This window comes from Indicator indicator, chromosome 1, assembly GCF_027791375.1.
Source record: "Indicator indicator isolate 239-I01 chromosome 1, UM_Iind_1.1, whole genome shotgun sequence".
In the NCBI taxonomy this organism is placed as follows: domain Eukaryota; kingdom Metazoa; phylum Chordata; class Aves; order Piciformes; family Indicatoridae; genus Indicator; species Indicator indicator.
The window spans coordinates 65,703,035-65,718,922 of record NC_072010.1 but is presented as its reverse complement, the minus strand read 5'-3'; the positions used below and the strand labels follow the sequence as shown (position 1 = coordinate 65,718,922).

Below are 15,888 nucleotides of genomic sequence, written 5' to 3'. Positions count from 1 at the left end.
ACACGATATTCAGTATTTGCATAGACTTTAGCTACAATAGAAAATGTAACTGTTTTGATCCCACGATCCTCACTTGCCAACAGTTAAAGTCACTTGAGCTGGAAAAGTCACTTAGACTGGAATCAGGGTAAATTCTTAAATCCCTGAGGATGGTCTAACAATTAAGGAATCACATACAATCTCATTGCTATGATGCTGGTGGTGGTTAGGGTTTTTTCATTGTTTTTTGATTTTTTTTGGAGGGGGTGGTGGTGAAAGAGAAGTCTGTCTCTTTTTTGGCCATTTTTGTGGTCATTTTAATTCATTAATTATATGAAGGAAGATAAAAAGAACCACAAAGAGCAAAAGAATTTAAAACTAAATCCTGCTAATATTAAATATAAGAAAAAAATATATTCATTGGAGAAATCCTGCAGTTACTGAGGAAGAAACTCACTTACAGCCAAGTCCATTTTTTCACTCATAGAGTATGATGAACTTGTACAGGCAAACATAACTCTGTATCTTTGGAAGCTCAAAAGTAGTGGTGGTGTTCTTGATAAATCCACAATAGCTGGCAGTTCTCCAACCCAATTACTTCCGGTGAAGGCCAAGAGTTTAGTTTTCTAAAGCACAAAGCATGTATATTGATGCTGTAACTTCTAACTTGTATTAGCAAGACAAGTTTTCATGATTTTCCCCTGCCCCATTGTGCTGCAGAGCCAGAAGAACTGTAGAGAACAACTAAGAGTCATCTTCTCTTCCTGAGTGCACAAAAGAAGTCACTTACAGTTACTTCACAATCTTTTGTCAATAGGCACATTCCATTGTGGATGGAAATGTGCTTCAAGTACATCAGAGATCTCAATACCAGCAGTCAGGGTGTACACACCTTGCTTTAATTCTTCATCTCCTAACTACTGAAGTACAAATGCAAAAGACTATTAGAATAAGAGGAGAGATGGCAGAATACGAGAGACAAACCCCACACCAAAAGAAATCGTCCAAATGTGTGCACGCATGCACGAGGAGGGCAAGTGGTGTCTCTTTTTGTACTGTGTATCAGGCACATTGCTGATTCACCTTTAGGCCAGTTTCAGAAACATGAGAAGCAACTAGAAAAAAGCATACAGCCCATAACAATGTTACGTTTGATAAGAGAGAGGGCCAGCTCTGCCACATCTGGAATTGAAGATTTCAGAGGGAGGTTATAAATAGTGTAGTGTTCTCATCGCTACCGGTGGAGCTACCTTTTCGGTTCCAGTGCAGACAGCAGTTTGAAGTCCATTTGAACTGCTGCCTGACATGGAGATTATTACCATATTCCAAAGATCTGAGGCACAAACTACTGCAGATTTCGATAGCAATCCCATGGAGGTAAGTGTCTGCAAGGTGCAACAAGCCTAAACCTGTTGCATACACTATTCTGAGCAAACAAACAAACATCCCAGCACACAGACATGTTTTGGGGGCAATAAATTCCATCACAGTGAATTCTATGGTCATTACAGACCTTTGCCCCAGACCAAGATGAAAACTTAGGATAAGGCCAGGAGGCACATCAGACTGCACTGCAAGCACACGAAGCCTTCCTGACAACATGAACATTATCAGAAAGGTTAACTTCATAGACAGAAGGTACAGGAATACAAGCATTTCTTTAAATGGCTTTAATCAGACTTTGTGACTAAGCTCAAGAGTCACTATGGGCTTGTTCTTGAAAATGGAAGAAACACTTCAGTCAAATAATCCAAGAATTGCAGCACTGTCATCAGGTAGCCTGTGGCATGCTGGCCTGTCACCAATAGCAAAGATACCACTTAAGTACATTTTTACAGAGATGAGCATAATCTACTGGCCTTGAATTCCAAGCAGTGTTCTGTAATATGGAACAGTCAGAATGGAGATCTTGGGGCGAAGGTGACTTTGCATCAATGTCAAGCCAAAAAGCACAGTTCACTTGTGTAAGTTGGCATGTGTTCTGTGGACGATGACAGGCAAGATTTTGCATTCTTTTTATAAGTATTTTTCTCTTAATAAGTAAACACTGTATACCTCTTGATCAGATAGATTGCACTAATCTGCTGAATGGCTGCTGAACAGCACATGAAGATTCAAACATCATGACCACATCCTGGAAGACCCAGCACCGAAAAAAGGAATCTTAAGAGATCCTCGACAGCAAACAAGATTACAGAAACCAGAATTCTGTTAATCAAACCGGAGCCAGTAGAATTAATTCTGATACATCCTCAAGACAGGACATCACTCAGAAAAATCCTTTTAGCAATGCATTGGGATGCTGTATCTACTAAATCTTAAAGAAGCTAAGATCGTAAAATGCCATAAATGTTAGAAACCTTTCCAGATCACTGTGTAGCAGAGGGGGAAATTGACATTCATCACTTTCTGCAAAAGCAAAATTCTTTGATTGTAACGCGAGTTCCAAGAGCTTGAAACGTCCAAGTTTCATTGCATTCCATGCAAGACAACAGAGCAGTAAAGATGAACGGATAAGGAGAAAGCAATTATATGTCACCTATTGAATTCCATTTGGGATCTTCCTTTAATTTCTCTCAAATTGAACAGAAATTTTAAGGGGCTCATCAGAGAAACATTGTGTGCGTGTTCATTCTGGACAGTGGTAATGGTGACAGTGTCAGCATCACCCACCTCCTGAAGGAAAAAAAAACAACTATTAAAGAGTTTTCAGCATCTTCAACTAAATGACTGCAAGATTTACCCAGAGAGAAACATGGAGGCTGTCAAGTGAGTACATCTGTAATGGCACATTGAGGACACACAACTTTTGTCAGTCAGTGGAACCATGACTCCTCACCAGTGGCAGATAGGGTCCTAATGCCCAATTTCAAACTCCATAGGCATTTTAGACTGGTATACAAATGGGATATTGGAGCTGTACTGGGTTTGGCTTTCCCCACAGCATCTTTCTTAGTGTTGTGTTTTGCAGTGGTAGCTGGAAGGGTGTTGATAACACACCAGTGTTTTGGCTACTGCTGAGCAGTTCACACACAGCACCAAGGCTGTACTTTTCCAACATTCCATCCCCCAACAGTAGGCTGAGGGGTAGGCAAGATCTTGGAAGGGGACATAGCCAGGCCAGCTTATTGAAACTGACCACAGAGATATTCCATACCATATGACATCAGCTCAGATATAAAAGCTAAAGAGAAAGAAGGAAGTGGGAAGCATTCATTAATGACATTTGACCTCTGGAGCAACTGCTATGCATGTTGAAGCCCCAATTCCCAGGAAGTGGCTGAACACCATCTGCTAATGGGAAGGAGAGAAAAGTATCTTTCTTTGTTCTTGCTTCAGCATTCAGCCTTTGCTTTCCCTTTTGCCTTATTAAACTGTTTCTATCTTGACTGACGGGCCACTTGTTATATTTTCCCTCTGCCCTGTCCATCTAAGAAGGGGAGTGATAGAGTGGCTTTGGTGGGCATCTGGTCCCCAGACAACACCAAACCACCACTGGAGCCTTTTAAAAAAAGTCAGTCTTTGCAAAGATGCTTTCCATCTTTCTAAAAAGCAATCAAAATAAAATCAAATGACACACAAGTGGAAAGAGAAGGATCTGAGTACTAGGTACCAAAACAAAAATGAGAAAGACGCTGCTTGAAGGGATTGGTCCAGATGTACTCTCAAGAAAACCCCCAAATTAGCAAAGACAGAGACTATCAGCAACTTTCTAACCTCAACAGACAGCACAGATAGAAACCTTGAGGAGTACACACAGGCCTAAATGAGTGTACAGATGGAGAGTAATTCAAAGTGCAGCTGTTAATGCCTAACTGCAAAGGTGTATTATTCCCACGAATGCACCCATGCACGAATCTGAAGGCAGTAGCATTACGCAGGTCAAGCTAAGGGCAAGACCACTGTTATAGGTATTACACAAACAACTACTACTCAGCTCAGCTTTAGGGACCAGAAGGATTTCTTTAGTGAGGACAGAAAAGCCAGCATTTATGACAAGCAAAATAGGAACTAACTTTTGCAAATGACATATTTACAGTCTCTTCTGAATTAAGTAATTTTTTTTTCCTATTTATTCCTTTACTCTAAAAGGAACACACATTGTATTACTGCACTGGTGCACCAGCCCACCTCAAGGTCTCAAGTGTTTCTGCTATCTATAAAAGGTTGCTTGCTCCTTGTAGTGGGGGAAAATCTTTCCCAGTGTCATTTATATAATTTCACCTAGTATATCTCTGCATAGATGTACACATGCAAATTATTTAAATGGAGAGCAAGCAAGAATTCTTTTCTTACTACATTTTTAAAGAAGATTAAGGAACATTTTCTATCCTGCTCAGGTTTTCTTTGCAGTATCACATCACTCCTTTCTGAAAACCCACCACCTACCAATCTCATAGAATTTCCTGTTAACCACCACTCTCAGTAACTTTCAAATGTTAGGAGGGAAGGGTGGGATAATGTTTATTTGGGTAGGGGTTTTTGTGTCTGTTTGGTTTTAAAGGCTTGCTTTTTTCAAGCAAGTATTGTCATGTTTTGTCAGAGACCTGAGCCAAATGCTCATTTTTCTGATTCTCAGCTAACTTTCTTCTGATGCAGGAACATTCACTTTCTGTAAATACAAATTTATTAGGCAATTTTCTTTTTTTCCCCTTCTTGCAATTATAATGCTAACAGATTAAAAGATTGGGTGTTTTAAGTTCTGTAACAGAACTACTAAAATAATTTCCTTACAGCATAACGTAGGCTATATGGAGTGCTGCCAGCATGCCAACTGCATTCTTGCTGTTTTTCTTGTACTCTACCAAAGTCTGATCTCTGCTCTTAATTTATGCAGCTACAAGTGTATAGAACAATATTTTTGTTCAGAGTGTTGTAAAATTAACTTTGGGCTTATAATTACTTGTCCTGCTTTTTATCCCCAGTAACACTAACCGCTCCATCACCATCTCTACTAAAATACATGAACAACTTACCTGTGAGCATTTAGCAATTATTCATTCAAACCTGTCAAGTTTTATGGGCCCAAGAGTTTCACCACAGCTCACCACTTTCCTCCCTTTATTGAAATCTAAGTTACTCAAATAAACATATCTATTACTGAGCAATCTGACTGATTAGCACAAGCTATTATCATGGGCCGGGTAAAACAAAAATAAAGATTGGAAAGCATTACTATTTTTATTTTTTCAACCACCAGAAACAGCTTTAGTTTCTGTTTTGAAACAATGGGTATCAAACAGGTATATGAGGAAAGGCATTAAAATTATGTTGATGAGACTTCACTATTATCTGAATAAATTTATGAAAATAAGAAGAACAATAAAAAAACTTGAAATAAAACCAGAAGAAAAACTAAAAGTGGTCCCAAACAAAACCTCCAAAATCAAAGAAACAAACCCCAAGAATTTCTGAGTAAGCATGGGTTGAAATAGATTGGCTTTGTGCAAAAGGGCCACATTCAAACTCTTTTATTTTAGGCCCTGCAGTGCCCCCAAAATAGGACATGCATCTTCTATACTATCCACAGTGAGAGGCAAGTGCTTTCATTGGGCCTGTCCCTTCATTAAACATACCTGAGCACTTCAGTAAAGTGTTTCTGTTTCCTTTAGAGAAAATGTATTGGGACCTGCATGGACAGCTAAAGAATGTGGCAGTTCAAAACGAAGCTACTGATTGACTGTAAATGTTTTCAAAGTTAACTTATTTTTAAAACAATGATGAGTTTCTCTCCTGGTCTTAGGTATCAGTGTTGCATTACAATTGGCATTCAGGTAGTCTTTTAGGTGCATGTTATTCAATTTTTTCCCCCCCCTGGGTTGAGAACACAGATCACATTTTCCTAACTAAAGAAACAACATTCTATAAAACATAAAATAAAATCTGTTTTCATTATAATATCCTGCTTCTAAAGAAAACCAGGCCACAAGAATCTAAAATCTATCAACTGACTCAAAATAATAATACTATTTTAGTATATATTACAAATATAGCCACTGTAAAGATAGAAGAGCATTTTTCTAAAAAACCCAAAACCAATACCCAAACAAAGCCATTTTTTCCTTAAAATTTTTAGTTACATGTTTTAAATAACATTAATTCAGACTTAACAATGAACAATGAAAACTGACACTAAAACCATAATTGAGAATACAACATGGAAATTGCTTATGAAAATGAGTGTTAAATTAAAAAAACAATATTGTAGTCAATTAACAGTTTAGTATTTTAGCAAAACAAAATTTATCTCCATCCTCCAATCTACAGGCATGAGTTTTTCTCCTCCCCCACATTTGCAAGTTAACACTATTTCTAAAGTAATATTTCTTAGGAGTTACCTATGGATGCAAAGAAAATGATGGCAAGAAAGTCACGTATTGGTTCAATACAGGACATAATCTCCTCAGTAACCATGTGACCCTGAGAAGAGATCAGAGCTCCAGCTAAGAAGCATCCCAGCTCCATTGAAACATCCAACAGCTCTGTGATCTGTCAAGGAATAACAGAGAATCTATCGTTGTTCTCTAGCACTGAAGGGACTTTATATACCATTTCACAGTGAAATCATAAAACCGCACATTATACCAAATGTAGGAAATAACTAAATCTTTATGCAGGTTTAACAACAAATACAATTCAGTGTATTTATTTCAGTGTTCTGCAATACTGCATTTATACAAAAGACTCACAAAACTAGTTTCCCCTCCATGTTAGCTCTGTCCCTACAAAAACAAAACTAAATTTCTTAATTGACATTGTAAGGCTTTGTGTCACTTTAAAAGACAGCATCTGATTTCACAAAACTGAGAAAGACTGTAACAGCTTCCGAGTCAGGAGCACATGAAAGGCTGAGGCTGTGAAATAAAGCAGTAAGAACAGCTTCTTTTACAGCTGTTAAACTAGGGGGAAATATAAGAATCAAATCTTATAATTTGGGAGAATAGTCTCAATTTAGCAGAAGTCCCAGGCATAAATTATGTTTTATTATTGTAAACTGAACTTAAATGTGCCTGTGTGCTTTTATGAACAGGCAAGCATTCAAGCATGTAATGCAAACTGCTGAAATGAAGCACAACATCCATTTGAAAGAATTCAGACTGCTTCATTGCTTTTCATTATTTGAATATGGTACTAGAAGGAATAGATGAAACACATGTAAAGAGACTGAACTAAGATAAAAACAACTGCTTAGGGCAATGCTCAGGACATTAAAAAAAGCAAGCAGCACTTTTAGTTAGTATAAAGTACATTTTAGAATAATTACTTTAAAACAATTCTGCTGCAGACAGTCACCTTACTGAGAAACAGCAAAGCTATTAATATTAATGGAATTTTTAAACTTGAAGACTTATTTCCATAATAATTTAGAATTAAGCAACAATACACAATAGTACATTTATGGACAGAGTCATCATATCATGAACAGTGTTACACTGCTAAGTATCAAGCTAAAGCTCAAGTGACTTGAAATTAATGGAGAATAACAACAACAACAACAATAATAATAATATAAACAAGTCTCCAAGCAATGCATAAAATGCCACCTAAAGTAAACCCTAGACTTCTGTGCATTCAAGTTTTAATGACCAAATGCTCATCATTAACTTTGTGCTTGCAGTCTGTCATTTGTTGCAAGACATTTCAGAAAATGAATTGTTCTGTCAACTAATGCAAATAGATGCTTTTTAGGCAAAACCAACAAAATAACTGTTGTAATGTTACACTCATTACAACACTCACTCATTACAACTCACTCCTTTTAAAATAAAAGGAGTTTCACGGCTTTTCACCACCATTTTAAAATTTAAAGTGGGAAGAAGGAAATGTATATAAAGGTTTTTAAATTATGAGAAGTTGAATAACATAAAGGAAATGGTTATGAATAGGAAACCTCTAAGTCGTTCTCTATTAATAAGATCCAATATAGCCTCTTTGAATAAAGTCAGGGTCATTTTTACTATTCTTAAGTGTTACCAGGTATGATAGAGCTCCAGGTCAAAACTTCCATAGCTAATACTTAAAAAGTATTATAGCTATACTTAAAAAGTATTCCCATGTACATGGTTAGGTTACCATCTAAGAAGGGATGAACAATCTCTTGTATCAGAATTGGATGATACTGGCCTGCTATAAGAATGACTACTCAGGCAAGGAGCAATGAAAGAAACTTGCTTGCCCAGAAAGCATCAGACATAACTGGAGCAAATGGTACATCTGTCTGGGTTTGCTCCACAGCATGAAAACTGAATTCTATTCCTTCACTCCATGGCAAGCTAAGTCTGAGCTCAAAGACCTGGTAGATAGAAAGTCAAATTTTGCTATTTCTTGTCTAGTCTAGATGCTACACAACATCAAGCCTACAAAATCTAGAGGTCACTCTATGCACAGAAATTGTGAAGTGGATGAGAGGGCAAGAAAAGAAGCAAAAATTACATTATTTTCTTTATCTCGTTCCCTCCACTACAGTCTGTTCTTCACATTTATATCTAGATCTATAAAGAGATGCCTTTTACTATTCCAATCCTGGTATCTGGTTGTCCAATAATATTACCAGTAAGTGAACACTTTTTCTCAACTAAATCTGTAGCCTCAGGGCTTATTATATATAGTGTGTGGGTGCACATGTAGACACACACACACACATACACACTGGAAAGGATTTGTTTTACTAGCAGGAAGGTATTCTCAGCAAAATTTCTTATATAAGCAAAACTTGAAAAGTATTTTGCATCTAAGTATTTCCTTTCTGCTTGCATAATTTTTAGTGTTTTGCGTTTACCAAACAGGGTCTAACAATTACTAGTTCCTGGGCTCTGCACTGTTCTTTTCTGAATTCCTACATTACAGAAAGCTTTTTCAGTCAAAATTAAATGAAAATTGTTGCAAATTTACATGTTTTTCCCAGTACAATTTAGATTTTAGTCACTTTCATTGTCCTATTTTACTCTAATGCAGAAAATATTGCTTTGTTTTCACTAGAATATTGGATTTTTATGTTCAAATGTTCTACCATAGTAATAAATAAAGAAAAACAACATTACTGCTATAACATGTTCCAGCTGAATTTCAACCATTTGCTCAGCAGTTGTTTCGTCTATATTCACTAATAATGTGTATCTTATTGCTAACTCTTTAATTATCATAGAAGCTTAATGAATGTGGTAAGACAGTAAAACTAAAGACATCTCTGATACAAATACATACATTAGAACTTCAGGATTTAAGAACTTAAATCTGCCCAGGAGTACAGAGATGAATTCTAAGCTTGCATTTTAAGGAAAGTAAAGTCTTGATGGAAATGGAAATAATTTTTAGTGAGCCTTTGAAAAAACCTCCATCTCAACTTTATTAAATAATTAAGTAGAACATTTGAGGTCTTCCTTAATCTTCTCATTTTAATTGACAGAAAAGAGTTCACAAGTAGGTTATGAGTCTTTTAGAAGTACTCCAGGTAAACAAGGAATGATATTCCTAATACAATGCAGGGAAAAGTATGTACATTTTCATATATCAAGTACTGCGGTAACATAACTACATTTTCACTTAATCTTTTTGGTACATACAGCAAGCTGGCAATTTGCCTCCATTTGCTGCCATCACACCAGGTCATGACAGTCTAATTGTTTTCCTACCAGGCACCCAAAACCCTTAATTTAGCCTTTCCAAATACATGCAACATTTTTTTCAAATTAGGATGGGGGATGGTAATCTATGTTTCTATTCCTGATATAGCAGGGTATCTATTCCGATTAGGATTGCTTTTTTAGAAGATATGTTTTCTGAGCTGTTTAACTGGATAACGAAATACTTTGGTTTGTTTTGTGTGTGTGTGGGGGGGTGTTCTGGTTTCGGGTTTGTTTTTTTTTTATTAAGTCTTTGTGCTCAAATCACAACTTGCAGCATTACTATAATGAATGAATTGGTGTCAACTGGTTTAGCTGATGTTACATGCAGTATCCCCTGTACTGTTACCTTTGAAACATTATTTATCAGCTTTAAAAATCACTTTCACTTAAAGTACACAAAATATTTGCTCCTTCAGAAATGCTTCCCATGCTGAAGAAGGATTCTAGTTTTGCAGAACCAACATACTCAGGTTTGTATAGATACATATATTATGTAAAGTCATGTAGACAAATTCCTTGTACATTTGATACATGACTTGGGCACAACATGACCAATTAAATGAGATTAATCTACATGGGATGTATTTTTAATGGAAGAAAGATTGCTACTAGGTACCATGATACCATAATATTTTACGTAACTTTTGTGGTTTGCTTGTTTTTAATGAAGTTGTTCTACAAATGTTATGTCTGCTAGTTAGAAAGCAAAAAGGAGAAACTAATTTTGTTCTTTGTTCTTTAAATAACATGTTTGAAACATGAATGGCTGATTAGAGGGATGGCATTTTTATTCGATAGACATCAACAAATTTTGTAGTTATGCTCTCTCACTGATTTCTTTCTTTATTCACCTTCTTCCTGAAAGATACCGGTTTTTCTCTGTTGGACCTGTAATAATTCAGCAAATACTCCCAGAAAAAAAGGTGTAAGAACTTTTGGGGATAATGTTTCTCATAAATTCTCAGAGGACACAATGATCTCCACATACAGAATAATGAAGTTTCTAGCCTACAACATTACCAGTGACTATCACATTCTGTTCCACAGCAGAATAGTTTTTCAGAGGGCTGAAACATGAGATAGAAACAAATAGAAAGAAGATTCAGAGGAAAATTAACCAAACCCAAAAGGGATATAAAAATCTATGAATCTTAAGGCATTTCTCTGCTTTCTCAACTCCATCCCAAACTATTTACGTCCCACAGAAAAATAAAATTATTTAATAATAAAAACCATGTTGCTAGTGAAAATAAACTTATGAGCAAATGTCACAATCAGCCACTACCAGTAGCTCAAAACCCATCCTAAATTGTTTTCAAACATATGAAGCAGTTGAAAATTAAAACTGCAATCATGATTATTTAACCGGCTGTATTAAGAGTTACCGGCAGAAGTTCATCTGATTGTCATTCAAATTTTATCTCTCCTTATTCATCTATGCTGTAACGCATGAGTCGTCAGCGCATTTGGGGTTTGTTATAAAACATTTTAAACCCAAATAATTAATTACAGAGGTGCATGGATATGCAGTAAAAGTGCGATGGCTTTTGTGATACTGATGCAGTGAACTACCACATGATTAAAACTGGTTTATTAATTTACAAGATTACCGTTAACATAAGGAAGATGAATGCAGTTATTCCTAGAATGAGGATTTCTTTATTCCCTTTGCTTTCTGTATGCAGCTTGCGATAATAGGGTCCTATGAGGTAAGTCTTTATAACAAGACATAGGAGAAAAACGGCAGCCAGAGAAAAGAGAATTTGGCCAATCAGTATCAGTATTCTCAGTATTTCCTTGAAAATGCTGGAAGAGAAGAACAAAACATTTCTTTAAAGTGCTCTCATGCCTTCCAACCAGTTCCCCGTAAGTAAAAAGATCTAATTCCACAGATATTCAAAACTGAGTAGCTACGGTAAGGTATATTAATAGACAAGATCAATTATAGATCAGCTGAGTGCCCAGCATTCTCTTTTACAGCCTAGACTTTACTTTCATGTTGATTCAGAAAAGATTTTTTTTTGACTGACCTTCAAGGTGACCCACTAGGCTCAATAATACTACCATACATTCTTTGACAAAAATATGACTCGAGAGAACAAAGTAATTGAGGTAATTGATGAAATTCACTTTTTCTTTTTTTTTTTTTCACAATAATAAAGTTTTCACTACAAATTTTAAATGCTGAACAGAACTAAGGCAGCTAGAGCAGAAAGAATATCCTCATGCAACATGACAAATGCAAATAGTAAAGGGGACTCAGAGAACAGAGTGCATATCTATCACAGGACTGGCATTAACTGTAGTGTTCTAATACTCATATTTGCAATCTACATACTGATTGGAAGTGGGTGGAGGAACGATACATACAATATTGTTTTTACCTGGAATGTGTGCTCACTCCTGCTTGAATAAGTGTAGGCATGACAGCTATAAATAAACCAAGCTGCACATCCTGCATCACCAACATGCCAAGTAGTACGCTGCTGTAGTCAATATCCCCTGTACATCAACAAAGCAGTTGTGGAAACATTCATCATCTATGAATGCCTGCACCACTCAGAAAACTAGCAATGCCTTAATCAAATAGAGGCTAAGTTACAACTCAGTGGGGTGAGGTCATTCAAAGCCTTCTGTTTATTTGTTGTTGTTTGGTTTTACCCCATCAGTAACTAAATTAAAACATATATGAATCAAGGTATGTTAAAAATATAAAGAAAATACTGCTATGAAGCTTGTGTTATGCAATAAAACAGACTTTGCTTAGCAGTTAAGCAGTACTTATGCATTTGCTGGAACTCCTTCACTGAAAGCATACAGTCTTTAGAATAACAGACACAAGGGAGAACCAGTGTAAAATATACACTTTGAGTTTAGGCACTAGAATATGAGTATTTTAGGGAGTGGGGAGAAATTTAATGTGGTACATATGAGGGAGGTTTAAGTGGAAGAAGGCAGGATGGCAAAGCTTTTGAAAGGAAACATTTTAGAAGGCTCTAAGAAGGTAGTGATATGGCATTTGAATGTAGGTACTTGAAGAGCTGTTAGCTATGAAAGATTACCTGAGCTGGTCTGAGTTTGCTAAAGAAGGATGTGAATTATTTAAGTTAGCCTTTCTGCCCTGATGACAGACTAGTAGTAATGGTCTAACCTGGTAACATCTTAAAAGGACTCCAGGCTCTCAGTGAAGTAAATTCTTAACATGGAGAGTACTGATTGGGCTATATTCTCTTTCTCCAAAGAGGACTGACTATGTAAATAGAAGGTACACCTCATGACAAGAATAAACATAACACTGGCCAGTGTAAAGGAGGATGATCACTTGTAAACCAAACTTAACAGTGGATTTTGTTTAGTTTCATTTTTAAAAGGTTTCTCTTGCAATATTACAATGTAAACTTCTTCCAGATCTTATTGTAGGTACTACAGTAGTCCATATTTAAAATCATTTTTACCTTCTTTGTCGCCTCGAACACTACCAGCAAGAAATCTTGACACTAATGGTGTGCTTGATAAAGACAAACAAGTGGAAATGAAGACACTTTGTGTTGGTCGAATTTGGAGCAAGTGTCCCCATAGTAAACCAAAGGCGATCATCAGAATTGTCATGTAGCAGGGTCCTTGCAAAGATATTTTCCACACCTTGGGAAGAAAACAAGTTCTTATGAAAAAGGCTGATGACACTTTTCTTACTGATAAGCTGCAGTGATTCTCAGCACAAATAAGCAGTTAAAGATGCACGATCTGGGGCTGCAGCGCTGGGCCACAGAAACAACACACTGTCATCCTATACACCCTAAAACTCTGAAGTTATTATGCTTAATAGATAATAGTCTGGGCCAGAAGGCTCATTACCAGAAATCAGGCAAACTTCTCAGAGCTCACAGACAAACTAAGCACCAAAGGTCCAGTATGGGTTGAAATATATTAAAATCATAGAATGGAATGCCAGTTATTTGATGTGATTCCAGGGTGGAGTAAAAGAAAATGGAAGTAGCAAAGACCATCATCAAGTCCACCATCCCACATCACACTAATGAGCACACAATATTGAAGTAACAATTTACACCCCTAAATTACTGGGTTTTATCTTTGACCTTAAATAGACTAGAAATAGCAGATTAAGCAGAATGCTCATAAATTTTAGCACATTTCAGTTAAAGCTTTTAGAGTCTCATGAACTCAAACCCATCAGTTTAGGAACAAATAAAAAACCTTACAACTCATTACATAGATACATACAGTCTTTACATTTTGCAGCAGTTATTTTCCACTATTCAAATTCTAGCTGATTTCACAGAATCAACCAGAACAGAGATCACCAAGTCCAACCTAATTTATGAGATAACTTTTGTTTTTAATTAAGATCAACTTGCAACTTTTTTCTGAATTTTAATGGCTACATCATGTAATGTTTCAGATTGTGCTAACATACACGCAGAATCAGTTTATTAGTCAGTACCCTGTGTATCATCCATTCTTTCTGCAGCACTTAACAACTAATTTTTTAATTTTTTAAAAAGAGGACTGGCAACCATCTCTGGACACTCCATAACAGCAACTGCACGTTAAAATAAGGCAGAAGTGAATTTCCATAAATTGTGAGAGACGTAAAAATCTGAAGTATAACTGATAACTGGAACATTAGCAATTAAATACTATAATATGGGGTATTATTAAAAAAAATATACATACCTTTCTTAATCTTTCAGGAGAAAATTCCAGACCAACTAGAAAGAGAGTGAAGAATACCCCAAACTCTCCTAAGGTCTCCACCTGTACAATAGACTTAAAAAAAAATTAAAGAAAAAATAAAAATCAGTGCACAGCAGTCTACTTATAATACAAGTTACAAGTCCACTTACAAAACAAATTGTTTCTCACAGTTTCCATAGGTAGTTCACTTGCTGGCCATATGACACCTGGAGCTCCTTCAGCATCTTTATGGTTAAAACATTTTTCCCCATCACCTGGCTGCAACTAGATAATTTGGTTGGATAGCACTGGTCACCCAAAATGCAAATGTGTGTTGATCTAGGTAAGCTTGCTTGCTTGTTGAAACTAAATAGGTTGTGTTTTATGCATATGCTAGTAAACCCCAGAAGGGCTGCTTTCCAGAAGTTACTCCTAGCTAGTTACTGTATTGGTATAATCATTCTGCTAGACTGTAGTTGGTATTCTGCTCTCCATCCTACAGAGTCCATGCATCAGTGGCCCATAATACAACTAGGAGCCTTTCCACTTGCAAGAGAGAAGGGTGCAACAGCAGGACAAGTGGTGTTCTTCCTTGTCACAACAGAAAAATATAACATTTCTTTATGTATTTAAAGTCCAGACCAGAAGAAGACGGTCTATCATCAGTGAAATGAAGATGGAAACCATCTTTCCTGCCTGATTAGAATCTGCCTGCCTCCTCTCCCTGCCAGATTAAAATCTGCCAGACTCCTCAGTTTCTCCAACATTTAACTCTTCATGAAATACTGAAGTGACAAAACAAGACAGCATGCATGAGAGACTCCAGTCAACATGAACATTATGCAGATAAATAACGTTTAATCACAGCTCCACAGGAAACAGGCAGCTCACTAAAAGAAATCTCTCCTATTTGTTCTGACCACAGCATCTTCCTGATTTTACGTCTCTGAAAATTCATTGTTGAATCTCTTTCTAATGCCAAGCTTACAATCTCATTTCTCAGTCTACATGGTCAAGCTTTCCAGACCTTCTCAACCCAGAAGCTGTGTGTGTGTACAACTCAAAGGTTGTTATTTAATCTTGGTTTTAGAATATGAAAATTTGACAGTGTAGTATTTGCAGCCTCCTCACCCAATACAAGCTTGACAGAAATCCTACCATTTCTACTCAGCCCTACTTTTGAGCCCAGCAGTCATTTTCAACAAAAATGCACGTAAAAGAAGAGGTTACAACAACAATAAACTCCAAGCAGTTACAGGGATATCAGTGTAACAGACATATATGTAACTTAACTGGACACTTCAATGTAAGCTTGACAAGTGTTCTTGTTTTGCCTGCTGGCTAAACAACCCATAAATGCACACCAGACCACTAATCAAAACATGTGCAGTGTCTGGCCAACCACAGCCCACAGTTTGGCATCAGCTAGTAATCAGGGTACACGTGATGGAGCTAAAAAGGTTCAAGAGACTTCAGGAATGTAGGCAGGGGACTGGAAAAGAGCTAGGGTGACTGGGATGGATGAAAGAGCTACAGAGATGCAAAACAACTCTGGGAAGCCAAGCTACGCTACTCAGGGTATTACTTG

At 36.7% G+C, this 15,888-nt stretch overlaps 1 protein-coding gene across 1 annotated transcript in view; it reads right to left on the bottom strand.

Moving 5' to 3' along the window:
* Positions 1-15,888, bottom strand: part of TMCO3 (transmembrane and coiled-coil domains 3) — a 38,294-nt gene that overhangs the window by 6,118 nt on the left and 16,288 nt on the right. Inside the window, exons 6-10 of the mRNA XM_054383452.1 lie at positions 14,301-14,393; positions 13,061-13,247; positions 11,990-12,107; positions 11,216-11,411; positions 6,318-6,468 (exon numbers count right to left, since the gene is read on the bottom strand). Coding sequence (XP_054239427.1) covers positions 6,318-6,468; positions 11,216-11,411; positions 11,990-12,107; positions 13,061-13,247; positions 14,301-14,393 — 745 coding nt within the window. The remainder of the gene's footprint in view (positions 1-6,317; positions 6,469-11,215; positions 11,412-11,989; positions 12,108-13,060; positions 13,248-14,300; positions 14,394-15,888) is intronic.